The following is a 25,998-nucleotide window of genomic DNA, read 5'->3' on the forward strand; positions in this document are numbered from 1 at the left end:
AAAACACTCTTAAAATTTGTTTTTCCATGTTTTAATAAAGGCTTCCCTTGCTGTGTTGAAAACCAGTACTGTTTCTGTTGAAAGTGAACTGCTAGACCTTCAAGAAAAAGCAAAGCTGCAGGAAAACCTTGTTGAGCAGTATAAAAATCAGGTGACTAGCATATTTGAAATGTTTAAGTATAGATTTTAGAACTATAAACAGTTTTGAGGAAATTATAAAGATGTTACTTGTAACAAAGCAGATTTGTTGTAGGGGTAATTGTAATACTGCCGTAACATTCCGGGTCGTATCTATACTCTTGGATCATATCCAAGAGTAATACCAACACCTTCGCTAGTACACTTAATCCTTACTGAGTGGAGTGATCTTGTTGAAGCCAACAGACCTGATTGCATACTGACTTAGAAGAGGTTTGCTTCCTAATAAGCAAATAGGCAACCCAATAGAATCAGTTTAAAAACTAAAATTTCAATCTGAAGTCTTTAGTGGATATTTTTCAGTGATATTTTACCTCTCAACACTCATGTCTGTATTTTCACGTTCCTCAGAATAGTAAAACAGTGTTCAAGCACCATTCTAAAGTGTCCTTATTTACACAGGAATACATGTAAAACAGACTTAAAAATGTGCTTTTTATCAATTCCTATTTTGTATTTGGCTTTATTTTTAGAGAAGAAATTGTAAAGCTTTTTAATTCAAAGTTGTATATATTTCTGCTATAGTATAGGCCCCATTTCACTGACAGTCCTCACACCTCTTTTTTGGAAATCACTGACAAGAGAAAAGACTTTGTTACAGAATCTTAAGTACAGTTACGGACTCTTAAGTCCATGGCACACAGCACCACAGTTTGTCTTTGCCAGCTGTAAGATGGGGGTTGTAGCTGCAGGAAAGAGCTAACCTTAACCGCTAAGGAGGCTGAAATTCCCTAGCCCCTGGCTGCTTTGGTGACTTCAGATGGGGACTGTCGTTGACTGTGCTTGTTATTTTAGGAGAGAAGAGTGAGCCAGGATAGCTGCTTCTGTAGCACAACTGTAGCTCATTCTCTACTGTTGAAAATTAAATGGTGATATAAGGGCTTGTTAGGTTCAGGGGGGCGTTAATATTCAGTCTTCTTTCAGACTGTTTCACATTACGTGAGTCCATCAAACTGGGCTACATTTGAAAAAAAGGGGAAACTAATACAATTACTGCATTATGACAAAACAGATTCTAGTGCTTTCTTGTTTGATCTAGCTTATGACAGGGGAGCCTCTACTCCAGCAGAATGCATACGAACATCTGAAAATTGGTGTTTAGTGTAATGGCAGCAGTATGTTAACTAATTCAGCTTATTTCTGCACTCTTGCCTCCAGATGCTCTGTTCTTGCTCTCTAGCTGGTTGTCTCCCATTTTATATTTGCTGTGGCAGGTAGGATAATGAAAATAAATAACTTCATATGATGACAAAGACTAAGATTATATTTAGAAATGAAGGGATTTCCTTTCTACTATTGGTACTAATATTTCTATGTTTTACAGTTTAAAAAAAGAACTTTTGAAAAAATATATAAAAACATATTGTGTCCTAGGTACAAAAATTGCAAACAGAAGCAGAAGAACTGAAATCTAGATATGAAACAGTATTAAATGAAAACAAAACAATAACAGAAACCAAATGCTTAGAAGTAGATAAGGTAAGTTTTGTAGTATTAAGGTATGCTTCTGCACAATTCCGTAGAACATTGTTTCTTCATATGTTGTTGCGATTCACTCGTTAGGAATCATAAGGTACTGTCTCTCTTCCTTTTTTCTTTTTCCATCTATAAAACTGAATTTAGGTGCGTTAAATGCTTTCCTAAAGCTTGCCTGTGAGCAGTTGATTTTTTTTTTTGGATGCTACACAATTGTGAACAGGTCAGGTATGTTTCCTAGAATAGTAACTAAGGACTGTTACTTTAGAATTTGGGATTCCTTTATACTGCTTTTAAAAATCAAGAATTTGCTGTTGATTTTGAAACTAGATCTCTCTACAGAAATCTATGCAAAAAAGATTGGGTGGGGAAGGCAACCTACTGTAAGACTTTCCTTTGCAATGTAAGTTGTTCATTTGAACTAGCAGTTAAAACAGAGAATCGGTACAGGGACTAGTTTTAAGTTTTTTCAGTAGGTGGAGCTGAATGCTGAAATACAGATAGCACTTTCACAAGCACCAGAATACACAAAATTGATAGGAAAATCAATTTTCTCAATGTCATTGCTCATCAAAATACATATGCTTTTAAGCAATGAAACTCAGGCAAGGACAGATTTTGCATTGCCTGCCGTGGTTTTATAGAATAGGATCAGTCCTCAGAGTGAAGAGTCTTGGATATTTATTTTATTTCATGCTAACTTTATTCGTTTTTCCATAATTCAGTTGTAGAATGGAGCTTTTTGATCCCATAGATCATACTTGAGGAGCATTGCGAGTGCATTTTTATGGCATTAGTTGTTGCCCTCTTTTCAAATACTGCAATAATGGTATGGTCAGAGCTTCTCCTGTAAGCTGCTTAGCTCATTTGTGTGCCTTCTTGCAAAATGTATTATGACTTAAAAAAAAAATTGAGGTTCTGCTTAATAAACTGCTAACGTTTGCGTAGCTTTGTAAATGTTTACCATCGGTGTTACAGAGTCTTTACTGAAGTGCAGTCAGAGAGAGAAATCTCTCCAACGGTGAACTTGTAACCTTGTCAGTATTTTATAAAATAGATAATGTTATGTAACATGTAGAATTTCAGATTTATTACTTACATGGAAAACCATCAAGTATTGCAACAATTAATTTATGGTTTTTCACTTACATTTTTCTCCTGTGATGCAAACATGCAGGTGAGGGGCAAAATGGAGGCTGACTTAAAGGAGTTAGAACATGTTCGTGACTTGCTGAAAGCAGCTGAAGAAAAGCTGCAAGAATATCAGGAAAACCTTATGTCCTGTCAAAGGATCCATGCACAGAAATGCAAAACTCTTAGGGAGCTGCAGGTTCAGGTGCTGAGAACATAATTTTTAAAGATAAGTAGGAAAATTATGCGGAAGAAAGTCTTTGGAACACTTTTTTTTCTTTTTGTTCTTGTAGCTGTTGTGCCCTTCCCTTTGTTAGTTGCTTCATAAAGCAAAAGCCCCTTCAGCAGAACCAGCACAATGCAAATAAAGCTATTGCCAAGTGTATTTAGGTGTATTCAGTACATGACAGGAAAGTCTAGTACTTATATTTGCTTTTAGATTCTATATCTTTTAAATGAGTAAGTCCTTGATCCTTTTGAATAGCAGTATCATGAGAAGTGTTGCAGAATTCTTCCGTGGAAATAGATGTACAATTCTAACGATTGTTTGTATCTAGTGGAATAATTTAATTCCACTTTCATCCCGTTTTTTTAATGGGTAGTTTATAAACCAGACAATATTTGCTCAGAGAAATAGTCATAGGTATATTTTTGATGCTGTAAAACTGTTAATATTTGAATGCTTACATTGTACTGATAACATACAAAACAAAAATATGCTTTGATAAGCTAATTTCTCATTACTTCTTGTATTTTCTCTTTGAAGCCTGAGTCTGAATATTCCTTATGTTTCGTCTATTTGATTTTTAAAATTAATTAAAATAGATTGTTTTTGTTTATGAACATCAATATACATGGTACGGCTATTTTTTTTTTAATGTGCTTTGAAGTAGAAGGAATACTCTGCCAGCATAACTGACAAAGATGTTTGAATCCGTAGAAGAGGAAAGGGCTTTAATTTTCTTCCTGTGTCAGTGGGGAAAACTTACCCTGGCTTCATCTGAAATCGAATGAGTCTCTTTGTTTCCCATTTGGCTTTATATGCCTATAAAAAGTAGCTTTGGGTTTTTTGTTAAATTTCTTGTCAAGATCATCTTTATAGCATCAAATAGCATCAAAATCTGTTCTTGTTTGCATTGTACTAACACTCATACCAGGAATACCCATAAGCTCATAAATCAATATCTGCCTAGGAAAGCACTTAGATGACAATTAATTTTGAGCTATATATAAAATTAAGTATGTAATTTAAATGTAACTGTAGGTTTTCCTGACAAAATGCAAAAAATTTCTTAAGTATAGTGGGGTAATTTTGAATGTAACCACTAGTCTGGTAGAACAGCTAATTTGAATAAATAGCAGTTAAATTTTGGTGTTAAACCTTGGTGATGTCCCTAAGAGAGTCTGATCTGGCCCTTGATCCTGTGATCCTGTAATGCTGGATAGGGGCAGGACAGTTTGGCTTCCCCCTTTTTTCTGCTTCTGCTACTGATTGTCTTTCTTGACTGTAAATATTCACTACTTTCTGAAATCCTTTGCCAGTGCTAAGCTGTATTTATGTTATATCTTTTTTTTTCTTTGCTTCATGTGACTGTAGTGTGAGGAAACTCCTTTTTAAATGGAATTTACAGCTTAAGAGTCAAGTTTGCGGTGAGGTAGACCTGGCCAACTCTAATAGAAAAGATTGCATGGGCAATATGAGAGTCATGTTCAGATTTCACTTTTTTACATAGCAGTTCTGCAGTCTAAGTGTTCACCCAAAGTTTTTGTCTGCTACTTTGATTGTATTTTACTTGTTTTAAATACAAGATAGTGCTTGCCTGCTTTCACAGTTATGTTGTTTGATTGGATTTTAAGAGGCAAGTTTACGCTGGTCTGTAATATATTGAATGTTTGTCTCTTCAGTTGAAAGGAATTGTTATTCTCACAGGAGGAAGACAGTATAGCTTTCTTGGGCAGTCATTCCTTGGAAGAAGAAAACTGCAACATTCAGAAGAAATATGAAGATCTTAAAAGGTAACTTTTATTAAAATGTGACTGCAGTCAATTTTTTACACCTGTCTTGCTATAATGAAGTGTAATGCTTTAATCTCTTTTGCATAAAGGCAGTTGGAAGAGATGGAATTTCAAAATGAAGAATTTGCTAATCAGCTCGCAAAACAAGACGAGAGTCTTCAGTGCAGTAAATTGCAGCTTAAAGAGAAAATTGCAGAGTGTGATGGTTTAGCCAGACAGCTGCAATCTGCTTTGGAGGAAGGGAGAAAAATGGTATTGATGGTTTAATATGTCTCTTAATCTTACTTGCGATTTTCTATTTAGAAATAAAAAATAACCTTAAAAGAAATATGCTTGAGAAGGAAAAATGGGACAAGATTATTTTGCATATAGGGAGCAATGCTGAAAAGCCTACCTACTGGGAATTCTGCACGTTTAAATATGAATTGGACAATTCAATTTCTTGGTGGAATCCTGATCCTATTGAAATTAATGACAAAATTCAGTGGAGCAATGTTTTGCCGTCGTATTTATCGACAAAACAAGCTAAATGCTTTAGCCACCTAGTATTTAAATCCACACGTACAGCCAAAAGTTTCTGCATAAGAGCTTAATCTTGCCTTTTTCTTATTTTCTTTGAAATATGCAACCCACAAGGACTTTGGTGCTGAAATCTTTCTGATTTTAGAGGAAGGCTTTGTACACTTTTAATCTTAAGCAGAGATAGGACATTTGCAGAAAGGATAAAAACTAGATCGTATGGGCAAGGAAATGTAGGAATATAGATTTCTGTGAATTATATTAGTTTAATCAGAAAATATGTGTGAAACTGTAATTTCCCTCTCAAAGTAATCATATTGAAATTAACTATCTGAATTTTCTCAGTACTTTCTGAGGGTATTGTTTGGTTTTGGAAAAAAACTCACTTTTGGACATATTTACAAACGAGTTACCAACGTGTTCCACTCTCATTAATTATTATGTTTTATTTCAATTTGAAACTAGGTCAAATTCAGTCAGAATGCTTCCCAGGTTTGTTTCATTTCTGTGAAGTGAGAAATGATGGGAAATAGCTGAATAGGAAATAGAGCTATTAACGATTACAAGAAAATTATTTGTTCTGGGCTTTGAGTGAGAGTAAGCATATACCCTTTTCTCTCTCATTACCATTATAGGTATCTGAAGAAATGGAAAAAATATCATACAAGCAACAAGCCCTTCAGACAAAAATGCTAGTTCTTGAAACTGAATTAAGAGAGAGAGAAGAAGAGAAAAAACAACTTCTCTGCATGTTTCATCATGTGAGTGAACAATGCGGTTTATGGCTTGTTTAAGCCATAGTCAGCCAAGTTATCACTGTTCACATAAAATTACTTCAGCTGAAAAATACGTTTTTAATGGAATTGATACACGCATTAGACAATAGCAAATTGATCCAACTTGACAATGTGTTTTGTATATGGACGTTTTTAAAATACTTACCAGATGCCCAGTCTGTCTTGCTAAATCACAGAGAGAGTATTGAGCTTACATCTCTTATTCAGTCCAGTTTTGCCAGCAAGGCTGCTCTCTGTTCAGTAAGCTTACCTAGATTTGAGTAAATGGATAACGGTTACATACCATACCATAAGTATGGTCTGGTACCAAAAGTACCATAGTGGTACTTTTCTGAGTTGGTTTTGGTAATCTGATCTTACTGGAATTTGTGAAGAGCGGTCAGCTTATGTAGTATGTTGCACATACATAGTTAGTAATTAAACAGATGTTCTGATTTTCAAAGTGCCAAGCCTTTAAATGCCTAGGACTTGATAAGCTGACACTTCCCTTCTTAGACTGTGGCTCTACTGAATAGATGTACTGGATGGTTAATATTCTTTGAAAATCTAACCAACCAAAAAATGGTTATGTCTGATTTCCTTTTTAACTAATCCAGAAAATTTCAGCATATTTTCTGCTAATAGCATGGAAGACATGTCTGAATTCCCTAAACCAGTGAGGGCATATAATTTGTTTTAATCCAAGTTTTGATACAGTGATCAGTGATAATAAGTTACAACGCTATTTACAATCAAATTAGAGACACTAAAAAGGTATATTATTCTTTCCCTGCGCTTTGGGGCTTTTAGGCCCTGAAGCTGGTTTAGTTGCTGGGGATAGAAAACCTATCAGCAGATCTCTGTTCTTCAGAAATCCCTTCCATAGACGATACAAGTCTAAATTGAGGGTCCAGAATCTGCTCAGGTGTGACTAGTTAAGTATATACTCAGAATGTAAGCTGATATGTATTGGAGTCCTGACCCTCTATGTCTTTTCCAGCTGAAAACTTTATTTTTATAGAAGGGGGCAGAAAAGAAGGATAACGATCTCATTTTAAGATCTGGATCAGTTAAACCCCATTTTCATCTTAAGGAGACAGAGTCAGCATAGCACAGAGCTTTTACTCATGTACTTTTGTCCTGATTTCAGTAGCTTGTTTAATGATCAGTGCTTGGTTTAGGTTTTGAATTAAGTAATAGGTGGATGATATAGTGCGTTTAAAACGAAAATGAATACTTGGTAAGAGAAAACAGTGATAAGAACAGAACTCTGAGACAGGAGGGTAAGATCTGCTGTACTCTAGAGTTGTTCTGCAGAAATGAGAGGATCAAGAAATTTTTCACGCTTTCTAACTTAGGCATGATTTTCAGTGACAGCAGTACTTGCCCTGCATACTGGGACCGTCCACTGTTATACCTTAATTGACAGTTGCGCGTACTTAGATCCTAATTTATTTCTCTCTGCAACTTAGAAAACAAGTAGAGGTAGAGACCTGCATTTGCATTTTTGTCAAGACTTTTTTTTTAAATCAGTTTGAAAGGAATCTGTTTATACTGCTTGTGTGATATTTTTACATTACTTTACTGCTGTTTATTTTTATGCCTCGTGTTCGTGTTTTCTTTAAAATCAGTGGTAGTCCAGTTACCAAGTTTGATGGAAACAGAATCAGATCTCAAGCGTGTGGTTTTATTGAAAGTAATTTCATTTTGCTATTTACAATCAAATGACCAATAATTTTTCATTTCTACATGATTGTTTGCTTCTTAGTCTGTTTTAAACCCTCACACCAATGGCTGACGGCAAAGAAGTGCTGAGAATCACTGACCCTAGGTGATAAGAATTCATATCACTTGTGAGACCATTCCCTGATCCCTTTGTGTAAGAACTAAAATATATTGTTACATGGTTTCTATTTTAAGCTTACAGCTAAAAATAAGTGTGAAAAGTTGTTAATGTCTGAGAGAAGAACTGTTGTGAATTAATTCAGAAGATATAATGTGTTTTTTTTCTAATTACTTATACATATAACTGAGACTACATTATGGAAAGTGATAAAATTGTTTTATTCCTGTTGTCCTAACAAAGTTGGAAACAAAATAGGAGCGTGAAGATAACTTTCTTTAGTTATTCATTTTAACTTGGTTATTTTTTCTAAAGCTGGAATTAAATCCGTAGACTATAATTAAATATAATTCCTTTTTTTTAAAGTTAAATTTACTTTAATTGACTAGCATCTAAAATCTGTAATAGACATGAAAGGAAATACTCTGAATATCTGTAGTATTTATATAACGAATCATCTATAGTGTGCATAAAGTATGGATCTAATGAGCATGCAGCACTGCTGTCAATCAGTCAACCTTTATTTTAATAAGGAACCAGAGGCAACAAATGTCATGTTGCATCAGAGATCAATAACATGTATTTTATTAAAAAATCAACATGAGAGAGCCGTAAGTCCACCGTAGAATTAAGCTCCTAGCAATCTTTCACGATACAAATTAGAAAAGTTAGCTTCTACGTTCACAGACCTTTTTTGGATTATAAGCCTGTTCAAGCAAGTTCGTTTTGGTCATGATTGGATCATCAATAAATGTTCAATATCTTGAGTTTCTTTTGGGAACCTTCAGGTTTGTAGAGCCAAGGAAAACTCTAGCTGGGCATATAAAGGCTTCTACTGTAATAGATAATTTTAAAATGTAATAAAATAATTTTATTATTTTGATTTGTGCTTTTCTAATTTTCATTGCATCTCTCTTGTTTTCTTTAGAGTGAAAAGCACCAAGAAGTATGCTTGAAAGAGCTGGAGAACAGGCTGCAGAAGTCAGAAAACAAGACCCAGAGCATCCAGAATTATGTGGAGTTTCTGAAAGCTTCATATGTAACGATGTTTGGCTGAATTCTTCCATTTCATTCATTTTAGTAATAAAGAAAGCTTACAGGATTTGTCTCTAACACTTGTTAGAAGCAAGGGCTTGTATTTTCAAGACTGAACCCTATAATGTTCTTCTCTAGGAAAACTTCTGCAGTGGGCCTGGAAAAGCAGGTCAGTTGCTGCTGTATATCCTCCTGGCTGGTCACCTATGAAAAATTTGCCTGGCATTACTGATAAAAAGAACTATATTACTTCTGGAACAGAAGTGAAAGAGCAGACTGCATGACACTAGTGAAAGGTGTGCAAGCGTAAGGTGATCACACAAAGTTGTGAATTTGTCTGTGAATTTGCCATGTGTTAGGTCTGTAAATGCTTATGTGCCTGCTTTCAGCGTGTTAGACACAGATGATCACACATTACTTTCCAGTTTCCGTGGTGGAGGAGAACACTCCTGGAGTGGGTGCATAGTTGCTTTGTTACCAGCCGTTCTATGTCATATTTCAATCATAAAACTTCTATTCCTGTAGAAATCTGTTTTTCCAGGATGATGATATCTATCCTATTAAGACAGGTGGGAATTTAGGGGGCATTAGGTTCCCCTCCTTTATTTTCCCCATAGCTTTAACACCAATGGTTGCTGGGAGTAGAGCTGGGATATGGTATGGGGAAAAACTGGAATATGGTTGCAGCCATAGGCTGCCCCGTCCAGCCTTTTTTCCCTACATCCTGTTAAGATCAGGAGTATACCTATCCTATAGTAATACTTCACAAATGTAATCAGAGGAGTATTTTAGATTATACAGATATGATTTGAGCTCTGAATATGGTGATATGACCTCCCATGGTGTCACAACTTTAGCAGATGTTAAGAATTTATCTGTATTTGAGTACGAGAACAGTACAGCAGCTGTTCGCTGAAGTAAGACCTTCTTATGCCTCAGGTTAAACATATGTGTAAATATTTAGCTGATACAGGGTTAATATGAAAAAAAGATTCTGATTGTTTTTATAGCTTTGCGCTCATAGAATTGAGATGTCTTGTGAAAAATAATGCATGCAGATAAGTTAAATATATGTAATTTAGAATACATATTAAATAATAGGTAATTGTTGACTGAAAACATAATTTAGTTTATGCACAGGCAATGCCTGTTTGTTAAACGTACTACAAATTACTAGCAATGAAATACTATGGAGAAAGAATACTAATGTTCTCTTTGTTCGCAAATACTCATCTATCCTAACAAATACTGATATGTGGTAATGATCTGCTTGTGTGTACTTTTGGGGGATAAAAATATCATTTATTATTTAAAACTTGTGTTATTAGCAAATCTTTCCATTATATTTTCAGGGTTTGTGCATTAATCAGCACACTTACAAAATCAGCACACTTATTTGTGTTCATTTAGTTCTGCTTGTGCTTCTTAAGAAGTTACCTATCTACCATGAAAAAATATCAAACCCTTTTGAAAGTCATCATGTATGAAAAAATGGAAGGATTTCAGAAATCAAATCTTGAATCTAGTCCACAATTGGCTTTTAGAAGCATGTCACAGGATCAGCTAAATTACATAAATGTCATCATGGAAAATGTAGGCTTTTCAGTGGTAAATGATACAATGATATCCAGTAACTTGATTTCAGCCTATCTTCTGCTATCTAGGAAGTTAGAAAACAAAACATTTTCTTTCACTGTATCATCTGTAAGAGATAAATCTGGAATTAACAAAGTTGCTAACAGCTTCAGGTACAAAATCTTTACAAGTTTGTATTTGGCAGGTTCTAACTGCATCTGATTAGTATTAACAGTCATACAGCTTTGAGTAGGAAATGGATCGATTGTGTTCACCCAGTTCTGAACTGAGGTGGAGAAATTAGATTTGTCTGAATTCATCTGTGTAGTCTCACCTAGGGTCTTCTTGAAGCCTCTAAACTGGCTACCTGAAACTTTGGTTAAAATTGCTGTTAGTTACCAGGAGCCGCTCTGTGCTATACAGTGGCTTAGTTGCAAGATTTTATTAACCTATTTTAGAGAAAAGATTAATTTTAATCAGAAAAACAACATGTTTTACATCATATCAGGAGACAGAGCATTAGAGAAGAAATTTGTCCATGAAGCAATGGTAAGAGGATAACCAGTGATGACTGTCCAACTAGGATAGTGCACTCCTGTGGATTCATACTCGGTTAAAAATGCAAAGTTTAGGCAGTTCAGAAATAAACTTAGAAAGTATAAACGTAGCCATTCCAAAGGAATCATAAGGAATATTTGACACTGTAAAAGTTAGCTGGAATATGTACAAGTCAAGTGTCATATGTCAGAAATTCCTGAATTCTGACCTGTACAACAGTTTCCCATGGTGCGCAAGGACCTGATTGGTCATGTGATGTGGGATCCTTGACCCAGATTTTCACCTGCGGAGAGGCAAAAATAAAGGTGGAAATGTATCTATGTTAATTGGCTACAGCTCACAGAGCTTGAGAGTTATTTTAAGACTAAGTACAGGTGGATAGGAGATAATTTGTGTATTTACTGCAGAGCAAAACCAAGTCTGTTCTGCCTTGATGATGCTGATAACTAGCCCATACAGAGAACTACCCTGGGTAAGCAAGTAAGCCTTGACACGATCAGTGCAGTATGCTAGGGAAATAGCTGTGGTAATCTGCTGTGAATCCTGTTGTAAAATCTTTCTGATGGAGTCTTTCTAGGGAGATAATAAAACTCAGTGTCTCTCCGTACAGCTTCCTCTGTAAGCAATTTCTTGACAGAAGGCATGTAGTGACCATTGAGTTCCATGTGGATGACTCACCAGTCCAGTATGATAGGTTACTAGCACAAAATTGCTTTTTAATGGTCCTTTTATCAAGTCAGTGGTAAATTAAATCAATCAGTGAAAATTTTAAAGATGGGCTACTAACGTGCGACTCAGCATGTCTTCTACCAGAATTGTCTAACGCTCTGCATTGGAGAGAAGCAAGATTAGAAGCTTTATGTACTGTTTTTTGTGACAAAATCACTTTGTCCGTGTCTTCCTTCAGGCAAAGTGACCCGGCTTCCTCCACTGACAAACTGTTTAGCAGTGGGACGTCTGTGCACAACCCTTGCTGTGCTGGGAGGCTTTGAGCAGGCCAGCACAAACAGCGATCAAAGCAGGGCCCGATAGGAAGGGGTCGTGCTACGGCATGAAGTGGACGCAGTGATTTCAGACAGATTTCTTTTTGCTTTTGTTGAAAGGCTGCCTGTGGATCGTTTTAAGGCTGACCTAAACACATAGCTCTTGCATGTTGCTTAAGGCCAGAGAAGTGAAAGTACTGTGCTGATGTCCTCTGATGTGAAATTCAGGCAGCCAGAAACATGAATTCATGGAAATCATTCAGGTACCCTGTTCTGCATTTGGGTTCAGAGTGTTTTCTTGTAAACTTATGGCTGAAAAGTAATCAGATACTACTATGACTCAGTAGTAAAGCTTCAACATATTTGAAGGTGGAGGGTGTTTTATATTACCATCCCTATTTATCTGCACCTTTCACTCAGGATTCTTAATATAATGCTACTGGTTTGTGGCCTTTTGGTAAGGTTTTTACAGCTACAGACAGTTCAAAGCGATATCTTCCTAGCAAGTGATAAGTAAATTATTCTTGCCCAGAGTAATCTAATAGCTTTAAAATTCTGATTGCATTAAGAACGTTGGTATTTCTTCTTTCCAGGAAGTCTCTGGCTTATAAATCAGGCCTTTTTTCTTTGAGTGTTTGACACACCAAATCAAATATCTGATTAACATAGCACATTATTTTTGTGGCTGATTAATCTACTGTATTTGCAAAGTCATAGGAAAAAAGATCTTTTTAGGTGTAGAGACTCTTCTTCAGTCTTGCCTCCCTTTTGTGGCAGAACAACTTCATGTTATTGTCCGTACAACTGTGCCTTCCAAGTTATCAAGAATGTAAATGTTTCATAGGTCACTGTTCCCTTCAGTGGTACTACCAGAAATTGAAACTAAGCCTTATTGGTTAAACTTTGTATGCTTTTCATCCCAATTCAGTCTTTTCAGAAATCTTTGATAACATCTAATTTCTAGAGCAGCCTTTATACACCCAACAACCATCTGCAGATCTCCCATCAGCATTTCAGGCATGCTAAGCCCTTGTTCATTATCACTCTGACCACATTCCTATTCTTAGTAAAGATTCCTCTTTGCAGAGTAGCAGCGTGCCCTGCTGTGGCAGGGTCCACTTACCAATTTACAACTCCACCCACTAAATGCCACTGTGAATTATAAACTACTGAAGTAAACTATATATTTTTAACAGCCTTAATTTTGCCATCATGCGTGTCTTATAAAAGTCAAAGACATTTCTGACATGCAAATTGCCAAGTTGGCGTTGAGTTTATTCTCAGAACATTGGTTGTTCTTCCAAAGTGGCATTTTCCCCTCCCCTGTCCCCTTGAAAAAATCAGTACATTAATATGCTGCAAAATGTGAATTGTTTTGTACCAACATCTCATTCTTTTTCTGGAGAATGTGGCAAGTCTTAAGAAATCTGAAGATGGACCCCACATAGAAGTTTTCAAATCTTTTTGCGAGTCTTTTGCCAGAGTACAGGCAAGCTTTTCTGATTCTTTCCTAGGTTTTGTTTGCAATTTGTTTCTGAATTTCTAACCCTATAGTATAATATTAGGTCCTGTGTTTTATGAACTGCACAAATCATGGGAGAGGCATGAAGAGCTGTTTACATGCTGCTATTTAGTTGTTTTGAGATTGGGTTGTGTCCTAACACAGATGACACATGAACTTAAGTGGAATTTGCTGTAGCAAATTTTATCCGTAAGTCTGGTAGTCATTTATGTGTACTTAGTTTGAAGCACGTAAGTAACCTCGTTGTAGTCAGTGATTCAGAGGCCAATTTTTTTTCTTCCAGATTAATTTATAGAAACAAACAATCTACTTTATGGAGCTATTTGTTCCTATTTGACTATGACTATTGTATTTAAAACATAAAATATCTTAAAGTGCCACCTCATTTCTGCCATACTCTATTAAAACTGTGGCACATAATGAGTCGCAAGTATTGCTGCTTTATTTTTTTTAGAACTTACAAGGCTGTGTAATTGTTTAAAAAACAGCAAGTATCAGAAGTGTGTCACCAAAGGGATTAAATTTAGCCTTTTTCTCTTCTACCTTTGGTGCTCATTGTCTGCCCACTCTGTAGCGTACTTTAACATTGTAAAGCAGTGCAATGACTGACAGTATTGATTTGACACATAGTTTCATAATAAAGAACCACACAAGCTATGATAAAGAATCGGATCTTTGTCTATAATAGTCATTAAAAAATAAAGCAATACTATTGGACAAGTTTGCTTGGAGGCCTGGTTGAGAACTGTTACAGGCAGACAAAAGGGTCTAAGATCAATCATTTTTTCCTTTCTTCAGTGGCTGTTGGCCTCCTTTTTTTTTTTTTTAATGAAACCCCAGAGCTGGGAGGAATATGGTTTTGGAAAGCAAGGTTGTTGGCTCTGGATGAGAATCAGCAGGATGAGAAGACCCTAGAGTCAGCAGAAGGCAGCACCTCTGTAGTAAGTGGCAGCCTGGGGCTAGTGGGTTGAGAGGAACAATAAAGAGCAAGGAGATTGCATTTAAGTAGCACAAAATTAGGCATTCGCCTTTCTCTGGAATTAAATGGAAGTTGAATGATCTGGTTTATCTTGTAAGAGTTCTGACTCCAGATATGTTAAAAAAACAGTTTCCTTCCATTTCAAATAATTTTCCTACTTTCATTAAGTTTTGCTTTCACTAAGATTATAATTTAGGAGAAATTTCACATAGATATTTCCAAAGAGAACCCTGTAATTTCTCTGTAGGTGCCAAAAATAAGAGTGCTCTAGTATTGTTCTCGTATTGACTGATGATATTTCAATCCTTAGTAATTCCATACAGTTAAACTGCTGCCCGGGTATATTCTATCAAGCATGTATGACTTGGAAATAGACATTTAAATACTTCTTTCCATAACTGTATTTCATGGGAGTTTTCCCCAGATAGACACGTTCAGAGGTAAAGGTCATGTTGCTTTCTCTTTCAGTGTGCAAGTATAATAATGGAGACAAAATGTGGTTGTCATCTAATGACATGTTTATAGTAGAGCCATCATCTCAAGATCTGAAAGAAAACAAGCTCCCCAGAATAAAATAAATCCCAGCAAGAAAGCAAAAACTCCACACTGTTGTTTTGTGGAAGACGTTGTTTGGGTCCTGCTAGGTATTGCTTTTTGATGGCACTTTCACCGTAGTTTTCGCTGCAGAACTTTTAATGCGTCAACAATGATTAGATTCTGCATTTTGTTGCGGGTACTGGGGGCAGTGATGTAAACTGCAGTTCCTGTTTTTTATAAAATGCTGCTTGCTAGGATTCTGCTGTTCTGGCTTCAGTTACCAAGCTGACATCTGGAAACAGGACTGTTTTATGATTTTTGTACAATAAGCCTTGTTTCCTTCTAGCTGCCTAATCACTTCTCTGTTCTTGGCTTTGTATCAGGCTTTGAATGGTAAACATCAGGAATTCCCTTTCCCTTCTGTCTTCTCACTATATTTAATAAAATAAAACTCTGCATTACAATAAGATCTTTAGCCAGTTCTGCCTCATTTTGAGCCTTTTTAGTGCCACACAACAGCAAAACAGTGGCCCTTTTTGTGAAGGCCATTTCACTCTTATCTGTCTTTCCAGCTACAGCTTTCTCCCTAAGATTGACTATGTTTTTTGAACAGTCAAAGGAAGTATGGAAAACTCAAATACAAGCACTCATTTTTTCACAAGCCCTCTTACTGTGTCTTCTGGCAAACTCATATTACTTGATCTAACTAGTCTCTACAGTTTATAAGGGGTACCTTGGTGATTTGGTTGTCCTTTCACTGAGTAGTGTTTGAAGTTAGCACCTTCCTTCAAACTTTTTTCCAGGCAGGAATAAACACATTTTTTAATATATTTTCTAAAACTGATTTTGGAAGTCAGATTAAAGTTGCACTAGAAGTACCTTTGTTCACATAAGAACCTAATGTCGGAGTTCTGTATTCGCTGCAGCTGCAGAGGTGTAGGCGAAGATGGAATTTAGCCCTTAGACTTGTTGCTCATTTGTATTTTGTCTTTGCTTTACATCTTATTTACATTAGCTGTAGAAGTTCTAGAAACTCAGGATAACGTACTTCTCAGAGATCAGACACAACTCTACAGCGAAGACTTTGTTTTGAATAGCCTTTTCATTTTTTCTTACACGGCACACTTCAGTGACAGCTGTAGTTTGGCCAATCAAGTACTGGAAACAAAAAATTCATGCCAGAGAGACCTCAGTGTGAACTCGGTAATTATTCTCTGGGGCTGAATTTCTACTGTTTGCCTCCAGCACAAGTAGCCCAAATCCCAAAGGAAGAGTTGTTAACAGCAGCTGCCCTCCCCAACATATTCTCTTCAAATCTCCTTAGTTATTCAGGACCCTTCTGAATTTGCAATTTTTGCTTTTTGGCTGCAACTGATGTTTTAAAATCTTGCAGTTATTGGTCTCACACTTTTGTTTACTTAAATAGGGGAAAAGTGTATTTTGCTGTTAGCTATTACCTCCTGGATAAATATTGGTTTATGGTAGTGAACCTCATACTTCATTCTGCATGTCAGACTTCACTTTCCAAAGTATGAAAAGATGCATCGAAGAGCTGTACACGTGGATGAGGGATTTAAAAGCATGTCCAAGGTAGCTAGGTTACTCCAGATTTTAGTGATTTAGCATCTACTTTGGTTTAATATGATATAAATGGAGTACTTCCAACAGGAGATCATAGGAAGACTCATATACAATTGTAAAGTTCTATGAAAGAGCATATGGGTTGCAGAAATCCTTTCAAGGTGAATGTCCGAGCAGTTTGTTTTGGATGGATAGCTAAATGTGGGATGGATAGAGTTTTAGGTACAATGTCTGACTGTGCTGTCAAGTTGCTCTCAGAATAAGATTATTTCTGTTAGGATGGATGAGGCCTCTCATGGGGCATATGATAGGTGGTCAGACTTCCTGGATTATGTTACTATTCTGTGTATTTGATTATGCATTCAGCAACTTATGTCCTTGAATCTAAAAGTCTGGAATTAATTATCCTTGCTTAATGTTTATTATGCTGGAACAGATTAATCATTCTTTGAACTAGATTGTTTCCATACCAATACATTACTCAAGATTAACTTAGACTTATCAAAATTGTATTAATTAAAAATCCATAGGCCATTTGAAGTAGGCTTTCCAGGTCAGTACCAGCCTCAGAGATGCCCTTAAAGTAAGTGAAGTGCTCTGTTTATTCTGCTTCTCCTTTGGCTTTGATGGCCTTCTCTTTGCGCTCCTAACCGCTGCTAGCAGCTAGCGCTTCTCCAGGTGCTCAGGAATGAAGGCACACATGGTGGAGATTTGCAGTCCCATATTTGTATGAGAAATTCATATGGGGATGTGCGATATATCTGAGGCGTACATACAAACATGAAAAGGAGTTTTGCAAGCAAAGTGAGAGCGTGAATGTTTGTGGTTTCAGCTATTGTGCCTTCCTTTCAAAGTACTCTCCTTTTGTCGGGTATACTTGGTATTCCTAGTTAAAATGAAATAATATTGACACGCACTCTTAGAACTGCTCAGTTTTGTTCTTTTACTTATTTCTTCCCCTCCTTCTTTGCTAATGATGTTTACATAGAGTTTCCTCAAAAAAGAAACTCACAAATCTGTGAACTTCAGTAGGCTGGAAGCTTAATACAACTTTTTGCATACATCCTTAGACATGCTATTGTTCTTACCTGAAAAGAAAAACAAAAAAATTAGTTAGAATTCACACTGTGTTCTCCATTAAATGAGACAACGGCTGCTCCTAGCCTCTATCGCTAGGTGATACATTTTTTGATATTCTAATTCTAACAGTACCCTCTAGAGGCATTGCCACGGTTTTATTAAAAATCCGTAGTTCTGCCAGTGACTTCGGCAGGCCAGAACTTTGTTGTATACTTAACTACTCAGTATCCTTGGAGTAAAAATTTATAGCTGAGGCTGGGCTTTTTGTTTTATACTATAGAGATTTTTGGGCCAGTTTCAACCCAGCCATAAAAAAGTGCAGTACCTTTTTAGTCAGTGATCATATTTCAGATCCTTAGCTTGCCCACTTGAAAATAACTGTATTAAATGCTCACAGTTCCTACCTTCAGAGTCTATCCCATAGGACACAGATAACGTTCATACGTCAGGCCACTTAAATCTGTTAAATGAGAGATATTACTTTACCCAACATAATTCAACTTTTGAATTTGGCAGCTGCAGTAAGTTATTGCACCACAAATCATGCTCTTTAAATATGTCCCTAATAATGCAAAATTCATAGGTTATGACACCTGGTAACCATCTGACAGTGTCTGTGCATGTGATTTTAATTCTAGAGCTTATTGTGGCACTGTGTAAAATTCAGTATTATCATTTTCCTATTTAATATGCATATGTGCTGGCAAATACAAAATTCATGTGTGGACTGCACACCTGTCTTTGGGTGACTACTGACTGATTGTATTTCTGAAATTAGAAACAATGGACTAAGCGTTCATATGGACTCCTCTCAGAGGAACATATTGCTGACAGCTGTTTTATTCACTAGGTACTAAATCATTAAAAGAAGCTATATTTAGATTCCTTTAAATAATTAGGCAGAGTTTTTATAGTTCTTAGCGTATCTAGCCTATAAGAAACCAAATGATAAATTGGGGTTGACTCTCCGAAGCATGTGATCAAGAAAGGATGTTGAATATCCTTTCATTTATATTGACCTCATTCATTAGCTAAAACACTTCTTAACCAGCATTTTGATCTTAAGAAAGAAAAGAGGTAATGGTCGAGCGTGGTAAAGTCGGATGAAGATTCTGGTTACATGTTTAACTTTAAAACTTCATGTAAGTCATCCATTAAATCCTAGACTTACTGATAATACCCCTGTAGAAATTACTTGTTTGTTCTTCTGCTTTACTCTTCCTGATTATTTGCTGCATGTCAGACTTGGCTCGTTTGCCTCCATTCGCTTTGAAAAGATCAGCTAGCTCTTGAAAAGCTGTGCCTGCAAGTGAACAGGCTCTCATTTCCGCAAAATTGCATCTAACGCATCTTTCAATGTTACCAGCTCAAGCGATTACTATCCCCCGTCTATCACCAAGCAGGGCATCGTAGTAGACTTTCATAATTGAAAAAGTGGGACTATAGTATTGCAAAAAGAAAATCTTGCAGAGGAACAACTGCCCGCTTGTTGAGCTGCTGAAGCGGGCCCAGTGAGAGTGCTCATGGTCAGCACTAGGGCTCATTAGCTCAGTGAACTTTCTCTACTAAGAAACTGTCTTGCCCCAGCAAAGATGTCCTCTGCCCCCACAGCACTGCCAGGAGTGTAAGGTCTCCTGCACAGCTCTGCAAAAAATACCAATCCTTTTGCTTCCTGCCTTGAGGAATCTTCCTTCCAGAATCATTGCTCTTAGAGAAACGTTAGCAGGTGTAGAAACATTTCAGATGTATTCACAGCATGAATAACAAAAATTACCAGCCCTGCCATGCAGGTATGCCATCAAAACACCTCAGAGGGGAAGTTATTTTGCATTGTTTCAAGAAAGCATTTATTTGGTCTTTGGTCTGCATACTTTTCATTTTTTTGCATAGTGTAAGCATTTATGTCATGATGGAATTGGAAGCGCTACCTTATTGTAGCTTACACAGGAATATTCTTGGTACTAGTATATTAGTATTATATTCATATTATAGTGTATATGTAGTTATAGTGTTGTATTAGTATTATACTGTATACTAGTGCTAGCACTGGTGATAGGTGGGGAAATGAAGTGAAGCATAGTATTAATTCTATCTTTTTAACGGTCTGAACTCTCAGACTGGTTTGATCCTGTTCAGACTTCTAAAACTATTGCATTCGCTCTGAGACAAAACGCTGGCTCTCCTATAGGTAACATGATACAACTGCTGACAAGTGTCATGGGCTGTTGTACCATAACAGCCAATGAAATTAACTGTAGTACCAAATGAATGTGACTTGTGGTAGTAGCGGTACCAAAAATGGACATAACGAAGCGCTTTTGTCATGAAGTTATGTGAACAGGTCTGTGAACTTTCTAAATATTTCCTGGTGCAATAAGTTTGGCTGCTACAACATCCTCAGAAAGTTCTCAGGGCAAATGGAAGAAAGCTTGATTAATCTCCATCCTAAAATAGTATGAACGCATGTTGTATATTAAGTCAAAGCTGATTCCAGCTAGATGTGATTTATGTCAGCTTCATTTATACCAGATGTTCATTAAAAAAATGCATTTGTTCAATATCAACAAGTAGTTCTTGTAGATTTCCTTTAACCATCATATGCAATTATATATACTTTCATATGTATACTCAGAACTCATTCACGTTGCCCAACATAAAGCTGTGAATAAACTGAAGCGAAAAAAATCCTTCCAAGGAGTCTTGAGGGTAGAAATATACTGAGCAGTTCCCAAGGAAGTTATAGGCTCTCCATTTATGATTGTTTTTCAAAGCAGGTCATGAGGTACATGTCGTATTTTTAAAAGTTTCTAGGCATTTCGTGCTAAAAATGCAAAAAACCTTGGAGGTATTTTCAACAGCTGTCAGTATCAACTGACATGTCCTCCCCTGGATGTTAGCTGTGCTCCTGTCCATGACAGCAGCTAATTCACTCTCGAGTGGCTGCAGAGGTGCCACCATGCCCACACGGTGTCCCTGCAGCTGCCCTCTCAGCTGGCCACGAACTGCCTCCTGCAGATGCGGCTACCCAATTTCTGAGGATATGTGTGAACAATGAAGAATGTAATTTCACCCCAAGTTCATCTGAAATGAAATACCAGATTACCCTGCTTGCTGCTTTTATTCATGGATGTACTTCTCCAGGAAGTACCACAACCAATAACCATATTGGATTGCATCGTAGACGCTTAATCCAGCGGTTACAGCCAATTTCTGTCTACTGTTTGCTTTGAACTTCTGTCAGTCTATAAAACATAACGAAGCATTTATGATCTCATTCTGGTGGGAAAAGTTCCACATCAAAAGAAACTCTTTTATATTTCCTTCATTTTATTATCTACAGTTTTAATTCTACAGACTATGGACTGCAGGATAAAAATGCTTAATTAACAGTTAGTGAGCTGTGCTGATTTCAGTGAAATCATTAAAGAACTTACTTCAAAGATGCCAGATGGATTATGTTAACAACTAAATTAGCACTCGATCTATTTTTAAGTGAGCAGCCTTTAAAATGTATGTATATTTGCAAGAGGAGGTTAAGGATAGGCTGTGATAAAATTAAAAGGTATTACAGTTTATTAAATCATAAAGCACTGCTATACAGTGCTTTAGAAAAAGCATCACTTTTCTCTGTTTTGTGAAATTAAAGGTGATCTCTCCTGCCTGCAAATTATGTTAACTGACGCTTGTAACCCGTGTAATAAAAAGACTTTGGTTAATTAATGAATATTTGTCTCTAAGGTCCAGAAGACCTTTATTAGGGGTTGGTAGGAGCAGTAGAAACATTCCTGAGACACAGCCCAGTGAAGGGATCTGCAACTTCTTTTCCAAGGCGCAAAATCAAGTTTCCACGTGCAGCGGGTACCCTACCCCCAGCCCCGCGTTTCCAAGCCGCGGGCTTCGGCGGCCGCTCAGCTAGCGTCGTGCAGAGAGGACAATCAGCCGCCCAGACCCACCATCTCGCAGACGGCGAAGGTCTGAGCCCCATCAGGTTGCGCCAGCCGGGGCGGCGGGGACGACTGGGCGCCCGCGTCCTCTCCTGCGTCACCCGCGTCCTCTCCCGCACCGCGCGCTGCCGCCGCCGCCTCTCTGCGACTCCCCGCGCTCTCTCCCGGCTGGCCGACGCGCCGAGGGGGATGGAGGCCCGGGGGCAAAGCAGCAGGCCTGAGGGCACAGGGGCACCGGCACCGACCCCTGGCCCTGCACTGGGCCCTGAAACGCTCCCACAAACCCGACCCGGGGCCGCGTGATCGCCGTTCCCCTCCCGAGGGACTTTCTGCACAGCGGTGTGCTGCTGCGCCAAAGTCGTTCCTAAAGGTCTCCCGTGAGCCCCGCTCGCAGGCATCCTGTTACCTGGCTCCATAAACTTTAAATTCAGCGTTAAGGCTTTTTACAACAAACGAAATGGAGATAAAAGGTTGCAGGTTGTGTAACAAACACAAAGGTGGTAACGCTGAAGTTAGAGCAAAGGCAAAACGTGAAACAAGCTTAACACGCAGAGGCGGTTTTCGTTAGGAATCATTTTTCCAAGAACAGCTCTTCCCGACCTGGTCAGTCTTTCATGACAGAACAAAGAAAAGGGACCACTCAAATGACCTCAAGACAACTTTTTTCCCTGTTTTTAACTTTTCTTTTGTATTTTTATGTTGACCTAAACCCACCAATACCTGTTTCCTTTTTGATTAGCTCACAAATGTCGCTATCAAGAACATCAGGAAGAAAAAAAAAAGTATTTATTTTACTATAAAGCAAAATCCTGCACTGCTTGGGAAAGCGCTCACTAAAACCCTGGGCAGCGTCAGTCCGAACAGCCTCCCGCGTCTGTCCTTAGCGGCGCTGCTACAGAGGAAGTAGCCGCTGCGTGAAGAGGCTTGTGTATAAACAGCAGCAGTAAGTTCAGCAGAAATGCATAGCAAGCAGAAAACAAACTAAACACTCTAGGTCTGGCAATTACAAATTTGTCGCCCCGGCTGGCGCGAGCCTCCCTGGGGCAGGCGTCCAGCCCGCTCGGGAGGACAGTGAAGGGTGAAGCCTTCGCTTGCATGCGTAAAGCTTCTTTTGGCGCTAACAGGAACATTTTGGTAGAGTAGAGTGGAGTAGAGTCGGGGTTTTCCAAAATGATCATCCCAGCAAGCTGGAAAAATTACTTACAAATCTGGCCTGGGATTAGCTATATCCAACTTTTCAAAGCAAAATTACAGAAAAGTTTTAAAGGGCTTTTCCGCCACGCAGGCGCAGGAATCTGCCTGCCCCCACAGATCCATAACGCGGTGTGAGCTCGTGCACAAAGATGGCATGTTGGAGGCACCTAAAACTTGGGATTAATTGGGCTGAAGTTGCATGCATATGCTTGCAATCAAACAGCTAATCAAGCCCTGACTGTGGAGGTAGTCTGAAGAACAGCTTCAGAAAAATACCAGAAAATGTCCATGTTTATTGGTTCTATCTAGTTTACTCACTGTTAATTTTTTAAAATCAATTGCTGTTTCTATCACTTCCTCTGAACAACTGGAGGCTCAGTTTCTCTGTTATTCACATACGATAAAGAAGAATACTGCTGGATTATTATTAAAAATTATAGTTTAAATTCTTTTTTTAAAATTCAAGGGATGTAAAACCTAGGGGTCATCTAATTTCCAGGGTTACCGTTTGATAAAAAATTAATGATTAGAAAGGGCCAGTAGAAATACATTTCTTTCAGTAAAGAGCAAGCCGCCTGTCCTTGCTGGCTGAACGGGAAGTGTTTGGGGTGGTGCGGTGACGGGGTGATCTCCTTCAGAAACGTGACAAAAGCAGTGCCTTGGCCAACGTGACATTTTAGCCATTTCAAATCTCTTTGTGTGCCTCTGTGACGTACCCTCTGATTGTCCTTCGTATGCCTAAATACTGGCACTCCATCCCTTCAGAGGGTACGGCACAAACGTGAAAAGACTTCTGCCAGGGATGGCACTTTCACCCCTTCACTTCAGACAATTAATGGCTAGTGCTCATGAGTTTATTACTGCTGCTGCAATCTCAGTATGATTTTAAATAATACAGGTTATTATTTCTGTGAAAAGACTAACTCCAGAGGGTCCCAGGCTACCAACAACTGCATCAGCCTCCCAAGGAAGTTCTCTCCAGAGATGGATACGGAGGGTCATCAGAAAATCCAGTTAACCTTCATATTCCTTGTGTTCTCAGACTGGACCGCAGTAAATCAGGCCCATCAGTTGCAACTTTTCCTTACTGCCAGAGACCAGTTAAAATTTAAGGAGTATGTTATCCCATTACAAATTGCCATAGGAAGGCAACCCCAGCTGTAATGAAAGGGTAGGCTACGTGGGAAGGCACAGAGCTGCTGCCCTACGGGAAGGTTCCCGCGCTCTGCATCGAGTAGCAAATGGAAAACGGTTAATAAGAGAACATATGGCACAAATTATACCGTAAGCACTAAAGAAACCTTAAACTGCAAACATCCTTTTAGGTTAGACCTTCTTCGTCGCTATGTTCTGCTCTCTCTGGCATAAGCTGATGGCTCCGGTAAATATTATTGTACCAAAACAATTTATTTTTTGCATTTTTATGTAAGAAAAGTCACTCTGACAGCATTACTGGCACAGGTACGCTACCTGTGCGCCACAGGTGGTGGCACGCACCGGAGAGCGCAGTCTCCGTCCCGAAACGCTGCCGAGGAGGAACTTTTCTCAGATCTCTTACGCTATTGCCAATTAACTGCAAATTTTATTCACGATCTGTCTTGAGTTCCCAGCCAGACTTAGTCAAATGAAGGAACTCAGATAGCATTTCTGGAGTACTCTTGATTAGCTAAGTGTATCCTATGGTGAGCAGGATCATTACCTGTACTGTGCATTATATTTAAATATATAATGTTTTTTAAAAAAAAACATTATTAAAATCTACTAAGCTCAGGGAAGATTTTTTCTGTGGAATTTTTGGAGATGATTCTGTATGAGTAATATTTGCCTAATAAACAGCAGAGAACAATTTGTGTTGAAGTTCTTACTGTTTTCAATGATTTAATCTTACGTTTAGGGCACTTTTTCCATTATTAGCTATTGTTTATTATACATGGCACAATACTTTTATATAATGTTCTGAAAATAAAAGTCATCTGTTCGCTTTACAAACAGCTTTACAGCAGAAGAAATCTCCTAGATTTTTGCAGCCTATGAAGATGAATAGAGAAAACTTTTTTACATCTAAGGTAGGGAAAAAGGCGGGGGGGGGGGTTAATGCTTAAAAGCAGAAAAGCAAATGAGGTAAAATCTTCAGATACTTAAAAATTTGGCCCTCCCAAACAAGGCCCCACAATTTTAAACGTGCTGTGAGTCTTCCGAAACTGTGAGTAGGAAGTTAATTTCTCTAGATAGATAGCAATTACCTTTAAAAAGAAGTAGCCTAGAAAGCTGGATTTCCATTTTGGTGTAAGAGCATGACAAGAATGATCACTGAATGTTAAATGCATGTATGGATTTTATAAAATAAAAATTGTGGCAAGTCAAAAGGACGATCGGATTGTGCGAGTTAAGGTGCTTGTTCTCAGCTGCCATCATACACGCACTGTGAAAATTTCACTTACATCGTATTATGCATCCATAATTATTGACAACAGGACGAGATAGGGAATTGTCCTAGAAGTCTTGACACTGTGATCTCTTGTTCCCTCTGGTTAAAATGTTCATATTATTTCTGTCTTCCGCATTTGAAGTTTTTAATTTACTTGTATTTTAATTCTAGGCCACTTAGCCCAGAAGGCACAGCTCGCACTGAAATGCATCTTTGAAGCGTCACAATTAGGATGATTAATCCAGAGCTTGAGCAAGCTGCAAGGCATAAAATTACCTGTGCCCACCCTCATTCCAGACATGTCATGCGGTTGACTTTATTGCCATGAGATAAAAGCATCTATGTGACTTTCGCGTTGCTGGTCTCATTGTCAGCCTTTGAGACCCCAGTTGTCCATCAGCCTGACTTGTCCCATCTGCCCTCTGAGAGACTCTAGGTTGAGAAACTCAACCTCATCAAGTTTTGGCATTTTGGATATCCCAGCTCCCGGAGTTACGTGCAGGCTGATCTCGAGCGGGTTGATGCCGCCCCTGAAGGCAGCGATGTTGAAGCCCACCTTGCTTCAGCCCCATCTGCAGCTGGCTACACCAAAATGTTTTGCTTCAAGAGATGAAAAGATCAAA

The 25,998-nt window shown here is 38.0% G+C and overlaps 1 protein-coding gene across 6 annotated transcripts in view; it reads left to right on the forward strand.

Moving 5' to 3' along the window:
• The window catches only part of ODF2L (outer dense fiber of sperm tails 2 like), a 28,672-nt gene extending 18,367 nt beyond the window's left edge, over window positions 1-10,305 (forward strand). For 4 of the 6 annotated variants that reach the window (XM_068952614.1, XM_068952613.1, XM_068952615.1 and 1 more), the window contains 6 exons: window positions 41-151; window positions 1,573-1,677; window positions 4,736-4,821; window positions 4,911-5,073; window positions 5,976-6,101; window positions 8,888-10,305. In XM_068952614.1, the coding sequence (XP_068808715.1) occupies window positions 41-151; window positions 1,573-1,677; window positions 4,736-4,821; window positions 4,911-5,073; window positions 5,976-6,101; window positions 8,888-9,016 (720 nt within the window). In that variant the 3' untranslated portion in view covers window positions 9,017-10,305. Of the gene's footprint in view, window positions 1-40; window positions 152-1,572; window positions 1,678-4,735; window positions 4,822-4,910; window positions 5,074-5,975; window positions 6,102-7,884; window positions 7,996-8,887 lie in introns of all 6 variants that reach the window. The other 2 variants (XR_011142563.1, XR_011142564.1) reach the window with 2 other exon arrangements.
• The last annotated feature ends 15,693 nt before the right edge of the window (window positions 10,306-25,998 follow it).

Source organism: Struthio camelus, chromosome 8, assembly GCF_040807025.1.
Source record: "Struthio camelus isolate bStrCam1 chromosome 8, bStrCam1.hap1, whole genome shotgun sequence".
Lineage (NCBI taxonomy): Eukaryota > Metazoa > Chordata > Aves > Struthioniformes > Struthionidae > Struthio > Struthio camelus.